Here is a 20,663-nt window from a genome sequence, read left to right as displayed (position 1 = left end):
TATTTTTGAGAAAGTGTTTTATTTTTATATGAAAATACATTAGCTAATAGCCTCTTAGTTATTATTTACTTTAATGATATGTTACCATTTGATAAATAAAAGTAATACTTTGTAGAACTGTAATTTAAGTCCCCATAAACATTTTTAAGATTTAAATCTGCAATTCAATTTTTTTAAATATAATTTCTGTGTAGTTTTTAAATTAATCTAGATCATCACGGTCTGCACTTATACTAAGTAGTGTGCACAAAATATTTATTTTTGCGAATTTATTTTAATGAAATTTTTTGTTTTTGTCTGATATAAAGACTTAATCAAAACGTAAATTTACAGTACTTAAAACGTTGTTTATATTTCAACTACTTAAAGAATAAAAGTATAACAGTGTCTAAAGTGTTTGTAGTTTTGTTAACACATGAATTTAATATCGTTTATCAAAAATAATAGTTATAAACTGTGTACAGCTTTTGAAAATGTTGAAGAAAACTGAATTAGATATAAAAAAAACTATGTAAAATCAATTTTTATCATGTATTTAAAAGAAAATTAAAAGTCACACTAAATTTTACTGATAGTACAAAGAATGTTGTAAAAAATATTATTCAGTAGTAATTTTTTCAATTTAAAGTTTTTTCTTAACTTATACAAATAAAAACTAACTAGTATATTTTCAAAAAAAAAAAAACAGATTGTCAAAAGTTGTTTTGCATGTTTCTGTCATAAAATGAATATCTAAAAAAAAAAAACGATCTAAAAATGAACTTTTTCAAAACAAATAAATCAATAAATAAAACTTTAAAGTGTAGTATATCTTTATACTTTTTTTAGGAAAAAAATTATCACAAGATAAGTATTAGTTTAACATAAGGTTTTACTAAAAGTTTAAAAAAAATTGCATTAACGTTGTACTTATCTTTATGAAAAGGCAGTGATAAACACAAGTCAGACAGATATGAAACGATAAAGTTCGATAAATTCAAAAGAAGTCATGTATCGCTTTCTTCGTTTATCGGCGACAAGCTTTCTAATTGGTTAGTTTCAGCGGCAGTTTTATTCATCCGATCTGACATCAATAGAGGACTGACAACTGTGGTATCGATTTTTGGGCTTTTATCGTTCGCATCATTAACAATCTTTGTATTAGCAGTGTTCTTACTGTACCTCATTGTAAAATTAGGAAATCGGAAACATTTGTACAATTTTGAAACTACGTGCATTCTTATGTACTTGTTAATGTCTCTCTGTGTTGTGGCGTACACAATAGGGTTCAGTAAAACGCTGAAAAAACTTATAATTCGGACTGTTGTTATAATGGCATGGCAGTAGTTTAGGTCCTTTTCTTCCAAGCCCTAAAAAGTTTGTTTATATTTTAATATAAGTTACTATATGTATCATGTAAAACATTTTTTTAATCTTCTACAAAAAAGTTTAAATTTAGACAATATAAATAACGATATTCTTTTACAAGAATAGAAGTTTTTATACGTCTCATGTTTATCAACTAATTATGTAAAATATAAAATTAAACAAAATAAAAACTGAAACTAAGTCTTAATAAAACTTGGTACTTTTCAGGAAAGTTTAGCTATTTTGATTTTATGAAGTTTCTAAATTCTGTAATTAAAAGTAAATATGTATTTTAAATTCCTCTAGTCCTACCTAATTTTTGTGTTGCAGTAGAATTTAAAATTTTTTTTATTTTTCAGTTCTAAATTAAGAAAATATAAATTTCTTATAACTTTACTAACGTTTAAATTGAAAATTATCTGTTAGTTTACTAAGTAGAAATCTTTTTGACTTAAGTCAAATTCATTTTCTCACTTTTCAACTTTAAACTTAATTCATATGCGTTATCTATTTGTTAAACAGCTAACATTAAATCAGTTACTATTTTTTAATTTCTTACACAATAACTATATATTAAAACCTTTTAACTATTTTCAAATTAATTATTTCGTTGGTTAAATAGCAAGTTTTTAATTTTCAAGTATTATGTAAAAATTAAATTTGCTAACTAGGACTTATTTGCTACTATTTAATATAAATGCTTAGGAAACTTTATGTTAAAAAATCTCGGACCAAACAAAATTGAATAGAATAATGAGATTATTTAACACAAATTTACATGTTTTCATTTAAACTTTTAATCCTAAAAACACACTTAAACAACAAAATTTTGTAAAAAAATGTATTTATAGTTTTCTTGTAAAAGTATTATAAAACATTATGATATGAAACATTATTATTTTAAATTAAGCAGAAAAGTTTATTTCAATTACAACTAATGTAAAAGAAGTAATGTTCAAAGGTGACCAGTTATAGAAAATAAGTTTTGTAGAAAACGAAAATTGTTTTCATGTAATAGAAAATTTGCAAAATAACAAAAGTAATTTTTCAAGATAAATAGAACATTGTATTTGTAGATGATAAAATATTTTTTCTAATTTATGTATTAAAAATTTAATTAACCACAAAACAAAATATTTTAAAAAAGTTTCAAATCATTTTTTTTTACAATATGATATGCTTCAGAAAAACCGGTACTGCTTATAATGTGTGATTAATTTTATTTTAGCTACTAAATAACTATTATCTAAATATATTTAAACTTATAGAATACTTAAAATAATAAAAGTTAGCTTCAAGAAAATATACTATAGAAAAGTTTGTTTTTTAAGCTTAACCGAGGACAGTGTACTGTATAATAAGCTACTCAAAGTAAGCCAAAAAGATCAATATACTTAAAATATATGTAACGTGTTAATAGAGTCTTCTTAAATTTATGCTTAATAAAAAATTTAAATAAAAAATTAGATTTTAAAACCGCTAAAAATAAAATAAATGTTACAATGTTTTAAAGTTTTTCTTCAAGTAATTAGAGTATTATAACTTTTAAACAGAGAGTTCTTTGTTAGACTGCCTTTTAAACTTAAAATTGAAGGTCAAATGAGTTAGAATTTAAAATGAGATGATTTTTATAATATGTGTTGACATTACAAACCTGCATAATGTAAACAACCATGAATATTTTTTGTGGCAACCAGCATATTGAGAAGACAATCACGTAGGCAGTCACTGTTTTAGCAATCTTGATGTGTTTTTCAGCATTTTTGTAAGCTGCGGTTTTAACACTTAAATACCCCACTGTAAAAAAATGTTATTTTCAACAAGCATACAAGTTGTTATATTTTACTGTTAGCGTTGTCAATGAAAGCTTATTAATGTTATTTTTTATCTTTCTTTAATTTGATAGATATAATGTTTTGCTAGTTCATTTAGTTAGGTTTAAATGAAACCTATTTGATGCTTTAAGTCATAGTTGACATGAAGAGATATTTAAACATCTTAAAATTGATAATTTAAATAATTAAAAAGTAAAATTCTTAAAATACGTAATTTGTGGCTTATATATACATATAAAAATAACTAAAATTTTATGTAGTGCTATACTAGTTAACTTAATGTTAAAAACAAAACACAAACTTACTAAAATGATTTTGTTTATACCAATAGTGATAGAAAAATTAAAATTCTTAACTTTCTCTATTTTGAATTATTAATAATGTCTATTTCAAAAATTAAACTCAATAGTGGACATCCTAAGCAATATGCAGCTATTTTAATGTTCTGTTATTATTTTATAATAAGATAACTCATAAGATTCAAAACTAAAGACGTACTTTTATTTTTACTTCTGTCAGAATTTTTTTCTACAATTTTTGTAACGACTTCCTTGCTTCTACTTTGGCAGGTGAAACTAGGCGGAGTCATTATTATTCCCGGACTGACTTGAACGCAGGTCTGATCTGTGAAGAAGCTCTCAGTTGAACTCGCTGATGCGTTGCTCACCGGTCTCCTCTTCCGGTCCACCATCCTGTTCACCGGACTCAACTTCAGTTTTGGCACCGAAGACTTGTTGAACTTGACAATGGGGCTCACTGTGGTTTCTTTCGTATCGCTGTGCTTAATTGTGGAAACGTTGGAGTTGAACAAGCTCCTGTCGGTGTTCATTCGACTCCTGGCTCTCTTGTTTATCATGTAGGCGATCCCTGAATAGCTGATTGCAATGGCGATGTAGGGAAGAAAAAATCCAATGACCACGTCGACTGCAATGTTATATATTTTTGTTTTGTGTTCGTAGTTTGGAGCACAAGTGTAGCTACTTTCAATTTGTTTAGTTCCATTACTCTCAATCCATTCCCCATAGTAGTACAACAACCCTTCATATTCTAGTTCTCTGATATCTGGTACCTCGTCTTCTGTTGTTTTAAATAAAAAACTTTTTAAATGTAAAAATCGGATTTAACTAGTGTTCTGAGTTTTAGAAAATCCCTATGATTTCCATGTATATGTAATAATTTTTTGATAATAATTGAAACTTAAAAAAATTTTTTACTGATTTTTAGTTTCTAAAGCGAAATTCAACTTTATTTGAAGTACTGTAAAAAAAATTAACAAAGATTATAACAAAAAACGTTAAAAAACAACATTTTATTTACAAAAGCTTGAACTTGTCTTAATAATAAACAAACCCAAACAAGAGACACGAACAGATTTTATGAGTTTATATCAATTTATTATTAAATTCATATTATTTTTTTAGCTTTTTAAAATCTAACTTTGAAACTAATTGTTTGAATTTGAAATCTATGTCATAGTTTTCAAAATCTATAGTATATTTTAATATGACTTATTTTGTTACATAATATCACTCATAAACATATGTATGTACTAGTTTCTATTTACAAATACTAATTTATAAGACTAAACAGTTTTAACATTATTTTTTGAATAAGAGATAGTGCAAATTAAATTTATTATGAATAAATACCAATTCATGATACTAGTGCATAAGCATCATAATTTTAATAATAAAAAAAACAGTGTTTGTTTTGAACTGAGTATACTATTTACAACGTATCTATATATACATTTATACTTGTTTTTTTGAAGTCTGTTGATGGTGAGAGAGGCTCTCCACTTTTCGTAGGTGCCAATTATAGAAATAACATACACAAAATAAACTTTTGCTTGGTACAGCTGTTTCTGCGTTTAATACGCGTCCTCAGCCAAGTTTTATTCAATGAAAAGCAAACTTGTAAGTACAGCAATAAAATTATACAAAATTAGGTATTACGTAATAATAGATAGTTGATTTTAGACAAAATTATTAACAGAGTTTTTAGATAAATTGCTTTCTATAATGTATGCATCCAGTTTGTAATTCGTTTCTTTTGTTTAAAGATTCAGATTTCTTAACTTTTAAAATTTCGATTTTTTCCGCATTGCACAATTTACATCCGTTTTTTAAACTGTATTTATTTTTCGTTCTTGTTAATATTTCCCACTGAATTTTAAAATTAACTTCGTCATTTTTTAATTTCCAAATGTACTGCGATAAAGTTGTCGTATTTTTATATTTTTCGTGTTTGAAGCTGTACTTGTGCTTTGTGTAGCGATTCTTGAACGATAGTCCAGTTGTTGAAAACATTGTTGTTGAAAAAGGAAATAGTATTGAAAAACAAAATAAAAGGTAAAATTCCCAAACTTTCTCAACAACAATGTTACATTACTCTAAAAGATCATAAACCAAACTTCCCAAATAAACTAAGTTGTAGAATAATTAATCCGGCAAAAACTTTTATTGGCAAACCTGCAAAAACTAATTTAGATAGAATCAACAATTTTATAAGATCAAAAAGTAATTTAATACAATGGAAAAACACTTACGAGGTATTGAACTGGTTCAATAGCTTAAGCAATAAACCAACTTCAAGGTTTATCAAATTTGATATAGTGAGCTTTTATCCTGCCATCTCAGCAACAATTTTGGAAAACTCCTTCAATTTTGCTGCAGGCCTAACTAAAATCACGGAAAATGAAAAAGAGCTAATCAGACATTGCTGTAAATCAATACTGTTCCACGAGGGTGAACCATGGTCAAAAAAGCATAACAAGAACAGCTTTGATGTACCAATGGGAAGCTTTCATGGCGCAGAAATTTGCGAACTGGTTGGCCTATACATTTTAGATAAATTGAAGAAGGAGAAGATCTTTAGAGATGGTAATTTTGGTATATACCGTGACGATGGTTTAGCAGTGGTGGACATCCTACCGGGACCAGATATGGAGAGAAAAGTCAAACATCTAAGAAAAGTCTTTAAAAACATTGGTTTTGATGTCACCATCGAAGCCAATCTGTTTGTAACAGACTTCTTAGATGTAACATTAGATCTTCAAAATGAAAGCCATAAGCCGTACAGAAAACCAAATGCGCATACGGTTTATGTGAATAGCAAGTCAAACCATCCAGAGCATGTGTTAAAACACATACCGGTTGCAGTGAACAACCGCCTCCAGAAGATTTCTAGCAGTCAAAGCATTTTTAAGGAAACAACCCAACAATACCAGGAAGCTATAAGAGAAAGTGGATACGATCACGAGTTAGCCTATAGCCACAAAAACGAGAAGGGTAACAACAAGAAAAGAAGGAGAAGAAATATTTTATATTTCAACGCTCCATTCTGCAAAAGTGTGGCAACACGGGTTGGGAAGCGCTTCCTAGAGATTGTGGACAAGAACTTTACTGAAAACCATCCATATTGTAAAGTTTTTAACAGGAAGACACTAAAAGTGTCCTACTCCTGCATGCCAAACATGAAACAACTTATAATGGCACACAATCGAAAGATGTTAGACACGCAGTACAAAGAGAGGAGAATGTGTGACTGCAAAAAACAAGAATGCCCAGTAAATGGAAGTTGCCTGATGGAAAATGTTATATATAAAGCGACAGTCATAACTGATAACCAGACCAAGTTTTATGTAGGGTCGACTGGACTATCGTTCAAGAATCGCTACACAAAGCACAAGTACAGCTTCAAACACGAAAAATATAAAAATACGACAACTTTATCGCAGTACATTTGGAAATTAAAAAATGACGAAGTTAATTTTAAAATTCAGTGGGAAATATTAACAAGAACGAAAAATAAATACAGTTTAAAAAACGGATGTAAATTGTGCAATGCGGAAAAAATCGAAATTTTAAAAGTTAAGAAATCTGAATCTTTAAACAAAAGAAACGAATTACAAACTGGATGCATACATTATAGAAAGCAATTTATCTAAAAACTCTGTTAATAATTTTGTCTAAAATCAACTATCTATTATTACGTAATACCTAATTTTGTATAATTTTATTGCTGTACTTACAAGTTTGCTTTTCATTGAATAAAACTTGGCTGAGGACGCGTATTAAACGCAGAAACAGCTGTACCAAGCAAAAGTTTATTTTGTGTATGTTATTTCTATATACATTTATATATATATATATATAAGATGTAACGTTAAAAGGCGTTAAATCCTGGAGATCCTGATAATATCGGAATATTAGCTAAGCTAAGCCTATTCTTAGAGCTTTTTGAGACTCCGTAGATCTATTCTTAAATTTATTTGAGAGCAGTGAAACGCCATTAGTTGAAATAAAGTTTTAACACAAGAACATCTGTGGTATATATATATCTTTATTTATGTATGACATAATTATGAAGTGTTGTAGATTAATAACATTCAGTGCAAAAATTAATCTTCCATCTCAACAAACAACTAAAACTCACAAAACTACAAATATGTGACTATTACATTAAATAATTTAAAACTTATTGATTATTAAGAGGAGCTTTTTCATATGACGACAAAACGATATGAATTCACTTATCTTATTTAAGTAACCCTCTTTTTTTCAACGCATACACAACGGCCGTTAGTTCTTTAACTCAATAGCTTTTAAAGTATTAAATGTAATATTCACTTGTTTGTAGTTTTTTGAATTTTAAATGAGTGTTTAGTCTTTATAAGGAATATTAGTTTTTGCACTGAATATTTGTACTCTACAATAATTTATAAATACGTCATAGTGTTTTTTATTCTTTTGTATAACTTTTGTATTAATGTTTAGCAGTGCAATTAATTTCGAACAGCTAACAATAAAAAACGATGATACTTTTAATCAAACATATGATCTGTTATTTTTAAACTCGAACTTTCTCAATAATTTATTTAAAAGCCATCAAAGTGGGCTCTGTAGAAGATGATATAGTTTATTAATAATTTTATGTTAGTCATTTAATAGTTTATACTATTAAAAATTAATTTTGATATCTAATATTAACGGCCGTTAGTTATTTAACTCAATAGCTTTTAAAGTATTTAATGTAATATTCACTTGTTTGTAGTTTTTTGAATTTTAAATGATTGTTTAGTCTTTATAAGGAATATTAGTTTTTGCACTGAATATTTGTACTCTACAATAATTTATAAATACGTCATAGTGTTTTTTATTCTTTTGTATAACTTTAGTATTAATGTTTAGCAGTGCAATTAATTTCGAACAGCTAACAATAAAAAACAATGATACTTTTAATCAAACATATGATCTGTTATTTTTAAACTCAAACTTTCTCATTAATTTATTAAGAAATGATTTAGTTTATTAATAATTTTATAATAGTTATTTAATAATTTATATTATTAAAAATTAATATTTATATGTAATATATATATATTAAATTAAGTATATATATATATATATATATATATATCAATTTCTTTCAAGTTATAAATAAGTTTAGTGGCTTTAAAAATTCATGGTTTTAATCATTTTAGAGGAAGAACGTCTAAATACCAACAAGAATTAGTTTGACTAAAACTAACTATCATATTCACTAATGTCGTTTTTTAACTCTTCGCAAGAATAAACTGTTTTGACATTATAATATGAATAAGCGATATTGCACATGAAGTTTGTGCAGTTAAAAGCAGATATGTTATATCCTGGAACGCTTTCTATATTAATGATATCCATTTTATACTTAATTTTCCAATCAATTGCTTCTTTAAAAAGGAAATGGCAATCATTCCAATATTTCCACTCTGGTCCTTCGTTTCCAGTATGTTCGCTGAAACTGAAAAAAAAGTTTTATAAGTGAACTAAGCACAGACTACATACTTTTGTATCTAAGCTTGAAAATCATAATAAAAAAAGTTTTTTGCATAATGATAAGTGAATATTAAAAAGTATTTAAACTTTCTAACAGTTTATCATTTTTTGAACCAATTTGTTTTTGATCACCAAAACCAAGTTTACCGTCAATGATGCTCGGCAAAACACAAATAAAAGCAATTATCCACATCAATCCGCTTATAATGTATGTTAATTTTTTCTGTGAAAAAAAACAATTATAATTATTTATAACTAACGTTATATTAGTCTTACGTATAATAAAATAATATTTTTGAATATCTTTATTTTACTTTAAATCTTCAATAGTTATCCTTTATAATAACAGTATAGAAATTAAATTGGTTTTTGTCTTAACTAAATTAGCAAAAAGCACTAGGTTAAAACCGATACTAAGATATAACTTCAAATATGTTAATGATGATAATTAAAACTTAGAAAAACTAAATAAGTTCAAAGATTTTAGTATTTGTTGTTTTACACAATTTATTTTTCTTAACACGCAATTTTTATTTCAATAATCCGTAAAACGCAGTTTAAGCTGTTTTATTAAAATGCTTCTTTCAATTTGTGTGCCTAAATTTAAAAATAACGGGTTATTTATACAAATTAACTTCTATAAGTTTTAAATATAGATCTTTTAAATAATTTTTTTTTAAACAATTTTATCAAATGTTTATCAAAACGTTTAAAAATGTTTATTTTTTTTTAATTGTGTTGTTTTGATAGTTGTAGTAAACAACCTGAAAAAAATAATTAATAAAAAACACAAAATTATATAAAGGAACTTTTGATTTAGTCGAGCAAAAATATGTTTAAGAAAAAAAAAATTAATAACAAAACATGCTTATAACAAAAACTTAGTTGTCTTTAAAAACTATTTGTCTCAGGAAACTATATTATTTTCTAAGTAATTTATTAAAACATTTACAAAACAAAAAGTTAAACAAAACGATTTTTTCGTAATGAAGAAAATAATAACTGTTTTTTTTTTTCATTTTTGCTGTTAGTCTATAAAATTATTCAAAACTAACGTTAAACTGATATCTTTGACATCTAATCGACTTCCAAACAGCAACAAATCTTTCTACACTCATTGCGGCCAGTAGAAATATATTTATATAAAAATGAAAGTTGTATACCGTCACCACAGAATTTATTAATTTTATATCGAAACTTGAATCAATTTGGTCGCCTCCTTCTGTAGTAAGTGGTTATTGAAGAAAGTTTTGTATGTTTATTAGTTTCAATGGTTTTTTTTATATAATAAAGTTAAGACTTTACAACGTAAGTAACGTGTTATTGTTTTTTATTATATATTTTAAAATTTAGACTTAAATATTTTAGCCCACTATATAAGTTTTTCGAATTAAATTTGATAATTTATACTTATTATTTTCTTGTTTTAGTCTAGTTAGAAAAATTAAAAACTAAGTTATTTGGAGTTTTAAGTTATATATTTTGTATAAGCTAATAAGATATTGTTACCAAACATATTTACATTATTTGAAAAATTGTACTTCGCAATTTTACTTTATTTTTTGTTTAATTCATTAAAATTTTCCGTTGTTGTCCTGATTAGTCTGCATATTAAAATTAAAAAAAAACTTAGTTCCAAACTAAAAAACGAAAAGTGTTTTGAATTTATTAAATATTAATACTACATATGTTTTAAAATTTTAAAACTTTGGTTTCACATAATAGTTTTAAAATGTTTAAGTGTTTTGAACTTGGTTTATTATAATCTTGTAATTGTGTTATCTCAAACAGGTCAAGTTTTTTGTATGTAAATGCTTAAATATATTTTTCAAAATGAATGTTATAAATACAGAGTTTTTTATAAATTTTTTCTGCGTCATTAAAATAAAAATAATGATGTAATAAAAAAAAACATTGTCAAAATGCTAAATAATTAAAATAATATGATTGTAATTAAATTTTAACTTTTGAAAAGTTTAAATACTAATCAATGCCTAAAAGAATTGTAATACAAAATATAAAAACAAAAATGTACTAAAAAATCATAATTAAAATTATAATTGCTCGAACTAATAAAACACGCTTTCTTATGAAAAAAAAAAAACATGATAGTAATACACTTTTTTCCGGTTTACTTCAAGAGAATTTTAACAAATTTCAGGCTTACGTATGTTACCTTGTATGTTTTTAGTAAATAAATTCGAAGAAAATTTTGACGGCGGTAGCATACTATATACATAAACAACTGAGTATTGATTGTATAATATGACAAGATCAATAAATAGATCTAATAGCTCACGAATTTTTGCTTAAAGGGAAAGCTACTTAACAATGCTGTTATAACATTCTTTTATTACGACTAAAAACACACTAATTTACTTTTTCAATATTAGTTTAACCCTTGGTAAAATATATTTTAAAACAACATGAGGTTTCGCCTACTTAAACAATCGATGTTTTTTGTCATGTTTAAATACTGTCAATCAGTATTAATTTAATTGAAGACCAATTATACACAGACAATAATAATTGAACTTATTCTGTCATTAAACAGTGGCAAATCATTTCAAACTTCTTTTAAATTTCACTTGTAACAGTCAGTCTACTTTTAATCTTTTTGATTAATTAGGTTAAAAATGTATTAATATTAAATAGAAAAAAAATCACTTCTGATTTTTATTTAAAAATTTCTAAGCAATTTCAATTTTTTTACAGTTTTTAAGTTGATCAAACGCATATTTTCTCGAAAGTACAAAAAAATATTCAATGTTTTTGTAAACGATAAAATAACAAATTTTATAAATATAGTACATGTTGTTAATTATTTCGAATAAGTTTTTAACTAAAAGTAATATGAAACAAAAAGTAAAATGTTACAGCACTTAAAAATAATTAGCAACATTTTTAACAAATATTATAATTATTCATTACTTTTATAAACATTATAAACACTTATTATTTTAACAATTAAATAAACAGCCTTTGGTATTAGCAATACAAAATAAGTAGGAACATTTTTTTTAGGTTTGAATTATTTTAAAAATGTCTAAATTAATAACTATTCCTATTTGTTACTTAAAACTATTCAAAATAAGAGTTATCTTTTTATTGACATTTAACAAATTTAAAAACTAAAACTTTTATAGATTTTAAAATTATTATAGGTTACCTGAACTTTACACACATACAAATATCGATCTGAGGATAACTAGGATTTTTTAGTTTTAGTTTTAAATTATCAATTAATAGCCTAAATGTGAAAAAAACAGTGGCATGAGAGTAACTTTGTTTATGGTGTGTTTTTTGATGAAACTTTTGTCATCTGTGATGTGTGAAAACAAATTTGTTGTAACTATGCAGCTAACGGGATTAAAAAATCGATAATAAAACCTCATACCAAAAAAAATTTAAGTATTTAAACAAGAATTAAAGTTTGTGTAAAAATAAAGTTGAAATTTGTAGACTATTTAAGTGTAAAGATTAAATAAAAATTTTAAAATAAAAAATTATAGCAGATAGAAGAACAAAAATTACTACAATCCTTTAAAATAAAAAGCAAGTATGTACTCCTAATTTTTTCGCATAAATATGTAAAATTTGATAATAGTTGTTTTAAAGATAAATATTCAATTCTTTGAAATAAATCTTGATCTCGTTAAAAGAAAAATGACAACTTAATTATAAGTTTTTAATTTTAATTAGAAATTAATTTCGATGTTGTTTATATACAAAAATCTGAATATATTGTAGATAACTAAAATTTAAATTTATCAGTTTTGAGTTATTATCATTAAAAGTTTTATTAAACGTTTTAGAAATAAACTTGCTTATTATAATCTAAAATACTTGAGTTTAAAACTTAGTTCTCTTAACAGTAAAAGGATATAAGTTTTTTTAAATATGAACGACATATATATATTTACGATTTTTTTTGTACTAATAATTTAAACGAACCGTTTAATATCTGGTTTTTGTAGCTTAATTGGTTTATGTGATAAATATTAAGTGAAGAAAATAATAACCACGTGATACAAACTAGTACGTCAGTGATTGCAATTTGAATCATGTAAGATGCGTACACTGATCCTCGAACCTAAAAACAGTTAATCAATTTCTTAGATGAAAAATAGAAACTACTGCTCATTCAGTTGAGCTAAAGTTTTCATCATTAAAATTAACTTAAGTTACAAAACATTTCTTCTTAATCAAATAAAAAACGTCCAATTTTATAGTAAAAAATTAAAAACTTAAATATTACTACTAATTAAGGCACTTAGGTTTTTTTAAAGTTAACAAGCCCTACAAAATAAAGATATAATATTAAAAAGCTAACTGAACTATTCATTAATGTTTGATAAATGAAATTTATAACTATCTTAAACATCATTTGTAAACTTTAAATCACTAATGATTATAAAATTATTTTATGTGCAATATATTTTATATTGCGTGTATAAGTTATAGCTGCATCTTTTCGAGATAAACTAAGTTATTATGATCTATCATTAGAAAACTTATAATATTTCCGTCAAAAGATAACAATTTTATACTATAGTTAACCTAATTTTTCAAAATAAACCCTTTAAAATTTGTCTTATACCAGCTTAAAATAAAGTTGGTAGCTGAAAACATAATTTATAATTTCATTAGGAAAATCGAAGTTTCTATAAAATATTCATTATCCAATAAAACACGTCAACAGGCGAGTTTAAGTTAATTGTTACTTGGTTTCAGTTTGCTTTTAAAATAATCACTATCGATAAGGTTGCCCTTTCATATAAAGTTATATATCTATATATCTATGTAGTTTAATTTTTTTTTAGTTCAAGTTTTTTTTTTGTAGTTCTTAATATTTCAAACTTTTTAAAAAGCATTTTTCTACAAGTTGTATAATAATTTTGTTTTTAATTACGAACAATTCTAAATTTCTTTAAAAGTAAATTTTTTACATAATACTTTATATAAAAACTCGTGACAAAAAAAGACCACTACTTGTTTTCAGAATGCCATTAACAGGGAAGGCTAATTAAGATAGATTATTTAAATAAAAATACATGTAAATTTTTATTTAACTTAAAAACATGCGATAGTTTGTAAAGAAATTAAGAAGTTAAGTAAATCGAAAACGAACAAATTTTACTTTTCTAAAAAAAAATAAGATATAAGTTTAAGGTTTAAGTACAACAAGGTACTTAAAGTTATGGAAAACTTGTATTTAAAAACAAAGTTAGTATGTTTGTTTTAAACAAATATTAAAAGTGTAATTAAATATTTTAATAACTATATAAAAAATCAAAAAGTAAAATAGTTTTAGATAAAAAAATATTAACTTTGTTTACTAGTATAAAACTGATAGTTAATTTTTAACCTGTTTCATTACAAAGAATACAACTAATATTCCAGTGTTAAGCAAAACTCCGAGCAGACACTGAACTATAAAAATAGAGTGACTTATAATTGAGTTTTTAATTAGCACATCTTCATTTGTCGAATTCCACAATTCTGACGTCATAGTCCCAACTTTGAACTTGACTCACACTTCTTTGTTAGTGAAAATTATTGAGATAAACTGAATTAACGTCGAGAAGCTGATAATTTATTTAAAACTGATTAAAAAATGCTCTCCTAAAAGCTTTTAGATGTTCAGAATTCAAATAATATATAATAAATTATTTTACGTTTTTAAAGTACAGGAAACAATGTAAAATAATGAAACAGTATTAGTAAGTATACAAAAGTTTATATAGATTTATCAAATTTAAGCTAGTTTGTTTATTATCGTAATTATCTATTTTCATTAAAAATACTACTAAATTAGCCATAGACAAAGTAAAAAAATTAAATATTGTTTTATAACAGTTGTAAAAGTTTAGTAAAATTCTTATATAATAACTATATAAAACCTAAGTATAAAAGTTACTTTGTTACTTTTAGTTTGCAAATACAACTGTAAAATAAACTGACTTCAGATATGCATACAAAACTTTAACACTAATAAAATATAGTAAACATAGCAACTTAAATTAGTATTTTAAGCTTTAACAAAACAAAGTTTTTTATTTTTTTATGCTTATTATTTTTTATCTACCTACCATGATAACCTTACTAAACTTAACTGATTTAAGTTTATTTTATAATATTTTCTAAAATCTTAAGTATGTGTTATGTATAAAATTAATTTAAAAGCGTTAAACTCTAGCTATATATAGCACAATTTAATGATTTAAAAAAATTGAGTTTTATAGTACAATTTTACAAAAAAGTCCATTTCAAAATTTTTGCTGAACATTTTTAAATCATAGTATTGCTAAAAATATTCCCATTTTAATTTAGATTAGTCTTGATAGACATAAGGTAGTAAAATAGACACAACTCTATTTTTAGTTTATGTAAGGTGTTAGTAGAAATACTACTGTTTTTTACGCTGACTAAGCGCTAGAAAAAAAATGATAAAGAACTAAACTAATTCATACATTTGCACGTATAATGACATTTTGAAGTTATTTTCAAAAGTAATAATTATGACGGTAATATTGTAACAAAATATTTCTTCCATTACTGAATGCCATATGGCATACATCATTTGTCAATAAGTCATTTACACATTTTTGTTTGTTCATGACATGTATAAATTAAAAAGTCTACCCACTTTCAAAAACTTTTTGTCAACTTGAAAAAAAATATCTTTTTGTTTCCCGAAAATTTTTCTTTCTGTATTTGAATTTATTAATTGAGGTTTAGATATTAAAAAAAAAAAATTGTGTTTTGACTTTAAATTTTTGTTCTTTTTTATGTTTTGTTGTTTTTGTTAAACATTTTCTTTAACTTATATTTAGACCTTGTATAAAACTCTAAAATATAAAAACTTTAAAATGATTTTTGATGATATAGTTTTATAAAAAACAGATACGATGTGAATTATTTTAACTGTAGTTTTTATAAAATTTTTGTAATAAAACAAAACTTTTATAACACAGTAAAGCTTAAAACACCTAGTCGTTTTATATTCGATAAAAAAAAAGAGTAAAATATATACTAAACATAACCAGATACTTTACAAAGATACTTTTATCAAATATAGACCACATTATAATGAAAACCTACCTTTAACCACAACATAAGTGCACACAACATACATTTACTATTCTACATTCCTACTAAAGCTGCTTCTTAACTTGAAGTGTAAAGCTCTTTTGACTTTGAACTTCATTAAAACAAAAAGAAAAAGAAAACAATCCATTGGCTTAAGTTTGTCATGTTGTAGAAAGTTTCAGTGAGCAAAACCTTCATCTTACATACCGCTGACCACTAACAATGCGCAAATGTCATATAATTTACAAATCGAATTTATATACAAACTTCATCGTTTCGATACTCACATGTTTCTTTTTACTTTTTTGTTCTCTCTTTTTTTGGAAACGTGGTTGGATATCAGCACGATTTGAAATTTCCAGTAGTGAAACTTTTTTTTAAGTAAGCTTGAATGCTGACAGGCAACATACTTTAGAAAAGTAACAACTTTGTATTTACTATTAATACAAAAGTTGAATAAACTTCGTTGATTAGATTGTTGTGTGAATTAAGACTTTATGTATGGAAGTTTGTCGAAGTTTTTTTGTAACTAAAACTTGAACAAAGCTTTCAATTTGCTTAAAAGACAAAAATCATATTACAAAACAATTTCAATTGATAACTTAAACCAAAGCATAATGAGTTATATGCATTAAGTAAAAAAAAAATATGTTTAGTTCTAGGGCATATCTTTTGAAAATTCGTAAAAAATCGTCAGTCTATTAATGTAACGCCATGAGTTGTCTAATTCTTTTAATTAATAGCAACACAAACATATTTTTCATTATGAATAAACCAAAAGTGATTAACTTTCATTTCATACAAAATGATACAATTTACCACAAAAGTTTGTAAAAACAATTCTTAATATTTAAAATATTTGATTTATCAGCAGCCCTACCTAAAAGCACCCGGTCGCCAGATTTTTGTAACCAGATTTTTTCACAAATTTCACGTAGAACGCATTTTTCAACAAACTCAATTCATAATACAAGTTGCATTGAGAAAGTTTCATAATTACAGTTTAGTAACGCTACTTCACGCTGGAAACATCACTTTTTCAATTATTTCGAAAGTAAAAGCATTTATCTTTTATGTTACGATTTTCCATTGGAAATTTTCAACTTAGCATTTTCTAAAAATTTTATCTAACCACAACCTTCCTTTTGCTTTAACATTATATAAACTTAACATTACTAAAATTAAAATAGGTTAACTTTATGTTTTTCACGTTTTTTTCGAAACTAGTTTTAAATTTTGTATTTAAATATTGTTTTCCTTATTTAGAAGTAATCAATTTACAAAAGACTAAATATTTGTTTAGTTTAGTTTAAGTTTTAGCAATAGAACTGCCTTTAAAACTAAAATATAAAAAGTTATAACTGAAAAATTTAACGTTTACAAATTTAATGATTGAAATAGTTTTTAATAATACTTATTTTTTTGTTAAAATTTTGATAAACATTTTCTTTGTTTTTTAGTTCATAATGTTTTTATCAATATGAAATTATTTAGGAAATGTTTCGCGGCCTACTTAAAATTATTATCTTCTAAACTTTGGCTAACCATAGAATTTTGATCATTTACAATGTTGTAAGAATAGTTAAAAAAAAATAATTTTAAGTATTTAAGCCATATATTTGAAAATTGTACTGAAAAAGCTTTAATTATTTATTCAAACATTTAAAACTTGTAAGTACTAAAGAGAACTAACTAATTAGTTAAGATTTTAGTTAAGAAAATAATTATTCAATTAATTTTAAAATACGATAAACCATTCTGATAAAAAAAAAAGACAATACAGTTTTTATTGTGTTTTATTTTTAATAATATTTAAAACTTTTATGTTGTAAAACGCAAAAACTTAGTTTATGTTTTCTGAACAGTTTTTTAATAAGATTTAAAACAAGTATAAGATTTTTTCTTTCGGTAACAAACGCTGCTTTGAAATAAACTAATAATAGTTTCTTTCTTACTGCAAGTTCAAAAATTTACAACCCGTTATTACAACAAATTTTACTTTTATATATGTGTAAGGTTTATCCTTTTGAAGTACAAGTAGTCTTTTTGTTTTAATAATAAAAAGTGATTGAAAAAAAATCATCTTAAACAATATTACAATTGTTCAATAATATCTTAAATTTTTTAATAAGTGTTTTTATTTATTTTTAACGTTATTGAAAATTAAGCCTAATCCTACTGTCCTACTATGTACACTATTAAACTAAAAATAAATGAAACCACTTAACATATGTTTATTAAAACTAAGTTAGAGTTTTGAATTAAATAAATGACAATTTCTAACAAAACAATTACTAAAATAAACTTTACTTATTATTTGTTTTACAGTTATCGTTATTATGTACAGTAAAAAATCGAATGTATGTTATCATGTACAGCACAAAAAACAATTAAAAACATAAAAATATGCTCAAACAGCGTTGTAAAGTTTTATAATTGTATTTCAATTTATTCAACCGAAGTTAAAGCTACCTAACATTAAATTGCTGACTAAACCTCAAAGCAATCAAATTAAAAACAATTTTTTTTATAGCTATTAAACTAAGCATTTCATTAAATACCTTAAAACTAGTGATGTACCGGACTCACTATCCGGGTCCGGGTACGGCCGGATATTTCCATTTTTGTCTGATATCCGGATCCGGCCGGATTCTAATTTGAAAAAAAAGTCCGGATCCGGTTCCGGCCGGATTCTAATTTGAAAAAAAAGTCCGGGTCCGGTTCCGGCCGGATTCTAATTTGAAAAAAAAGTCCGGATCCGGGTCCGGCCGGATCCTAACAGAGATCCGGCCGGACCCGGATCTAGTTAGTAAAAATGAGCATACTGAAAAGTACTTTTTTAAAAACAAACCCTGAGTAAATTAATAAGAGTTATTTTCGTCAGTTAAAGTTAAACACCTACCGTGATTGGCTCATTTTGTACACGTGACTAATTTACATTTGTTTAAATTTAAACTATGAAATAAACATTTAATGAAATGAAACTCTTTACATATGTTGTAAAATTGATAACTTTGGAATAAATACTTGCATTATTTATTGTTTAAAGTTGAGCTCAGAGAATATTTAGAGTTAAAACGGTTGAATGTACAAGCCAATGAGAATCATATGACAAAATGTTTCAAACTAAATACTGATGCAACAAAACATCAGAACATGACAGGCAGTTAAATGTAAGCAGTTAGTTAGTTTGGTGTGTAGCTTGAAGCAACAACATATCTTGAACGTTTTTGTGAATGCTTATTATAAGTAATGTTTTGTTTTAAAAGTGAATATTTCAACAGGTGTTTAATTGTTTAAATATTTAAGCTAGGTTTATAGTTTGATAGTTTATTAAAAATAATACAGTTTCTTGTTTACTAAAAGTTTTATTTAATTTTTAGTTTTTTGTTTTAAGTCTTTTGATATAGATTTAAATAGCTTTCAGTTTTTAAAGTGTTACCAAAGTAATTGATAATTTTGTATTTGCTAGTATTTCTTGTTGTGTTTTATATAAAAGATTCATGACTCAAAACTGTCGTGCCTGATTATAGAAAGTAGTCTCAGTTAGAATTTAGTATTTGTTAGATATTAATTAAATAAGGTAGGATTTAATTATGATGGGTAGTGCTAATAAGTTAAGTGTACCACAATCAGTCCACAACTTTACTACCAAATTGTCAACTTTTGCTAGCTGTTCTACTGATTATTAGATTAAAGTAATTTTTTCAGTTTTTAAAAACCTCATTCTGACTCAAGCTTGTTTATACTCACTCTAGCTAGTTTTATTGACTTAAACAGTGGCAACCATGCTAGTTTGAAAATTTTTGGGAATTTTAGAAAATCTTAGACTGCCTCAGGCTAGTTTAATTTTATATAAAAACTCAGGCTAGTTTTCTTTTTGATTTTGAATAAATTTGAGCTTATCCAGTTTTCAATATTTTGTAATTTTCTAGTGTATTTTGTTCAAGAACTTGATTTCAGAATTTTAATTGTAAATAACACCTAAATTTGTAAACCTTGAGGCTAGCTGTTCTACTTATTATTAGATTAAAGTTCTTTTTTTTTCAGTTTTTAAAATCTCATTCTGACTCAGGCTAGTTTATTCTAATGATGTACCGGATTCACTATCCGGGTCCGGCCGGATATTACCATTTTTGTCTGATATCCGGATCCGGCCGGATTCTAATTTGAAAAAAAAGTCCGGATCCGGTTCCGGCCGGACTCTAATTTGAAAAAAAAAGTCCGGGTCCGGTTCCGGCCGGATTCTAATTTGGAAAAAAAGTCCGGATCCGGTTCCGGCCGGATTCTAATTTGAAAAAAAAGTCCGGATCCGGGTCCGGCCGGACCCGAAATTGTGGGTCCGGTACATCACTACTTAAAACTCGTGACTTATTGTTGCAAAAATACAAAAATGTGCATAAACTTTCATACACCGTTTGTATATACACAAAAAAATTATAGTTTGTTTAGTATAATGTTTCTTAGTACGTAAAAAAAAATATACCAACACAATACCAACCAAAAGTTAATTAAAATTTTTATTGTATACAACCATACAGTCTAATTGTTGACGCATTAAAAATTTATT

General features: G+C 25.3%; 1 protein-coding gene across 2 annotated transcripts; it reads right to left on the bottom strand.

Moving 5' to 3' along the window:
• Window positions 1-929: 929 nt before the first annotated feature.
• On the bottom strand, window positions 930-16,128 carry LOC145831736 (uncharacterized). Of its 2 annotated transcripts, XM_082939058.1 has the most exons (9): window positions 16,106-16,128; window positions 14,370-14,589; window positions 12,956-13,094; window positions 10,057-10,223; window positions 9,097-9,224; window positions 8,716-8,966; window positions 3,681-4,259; window positions 3,002-3,144; window positions 930-1,349 (listed from the first exon to the last, which is right to left on the bottom strand). In XM_082939058.1, the coding sequence occupies exons 2-9, from the start codon at window positions 14,511-14,513 to the stop codon at window positions 987-989; spliced, it is 1,914 nt and encodes a 637-aa protein (XP_082795184.1). In that variant the 5' UTR covers window positions 14,514-14,589; window positions 16,106-16,128; the 3' UTR covers window positions 930-986. The 2 variants fall into 2 exon arrangements, with proteins under 2 accessions (XP_082795184.1, XP_082795185.1); XM_082939059.1 differs by lacking the exon at window positions 16,106-16,128 and having other exon boundaries at window positions 14,370-14,810.
• Window positions 16,129-20,663: the final 4,535 nt, after the last annotated feature.

Source organism: Thalia democratica, chromosome 3 (genome assembly GCF_965202585.1).
Source record: "Thalia democratica chromosome 3, ktThaDemo2.hap1.1, whole genome shotgun sequence".
In the NCBI taxonomy this organism is placed as follows: domain Eukaryota; kingdom Metazoa; phylum Chordata; class Thaliacea; order Salpida; family Salpidae; genus Thalia; species Thalia democratica.
The sequence above is the reverse complement of the archived record's forward strand: the minus strand, read 5'-3'. Positions and strand labels throughout refer to the sequence as shown.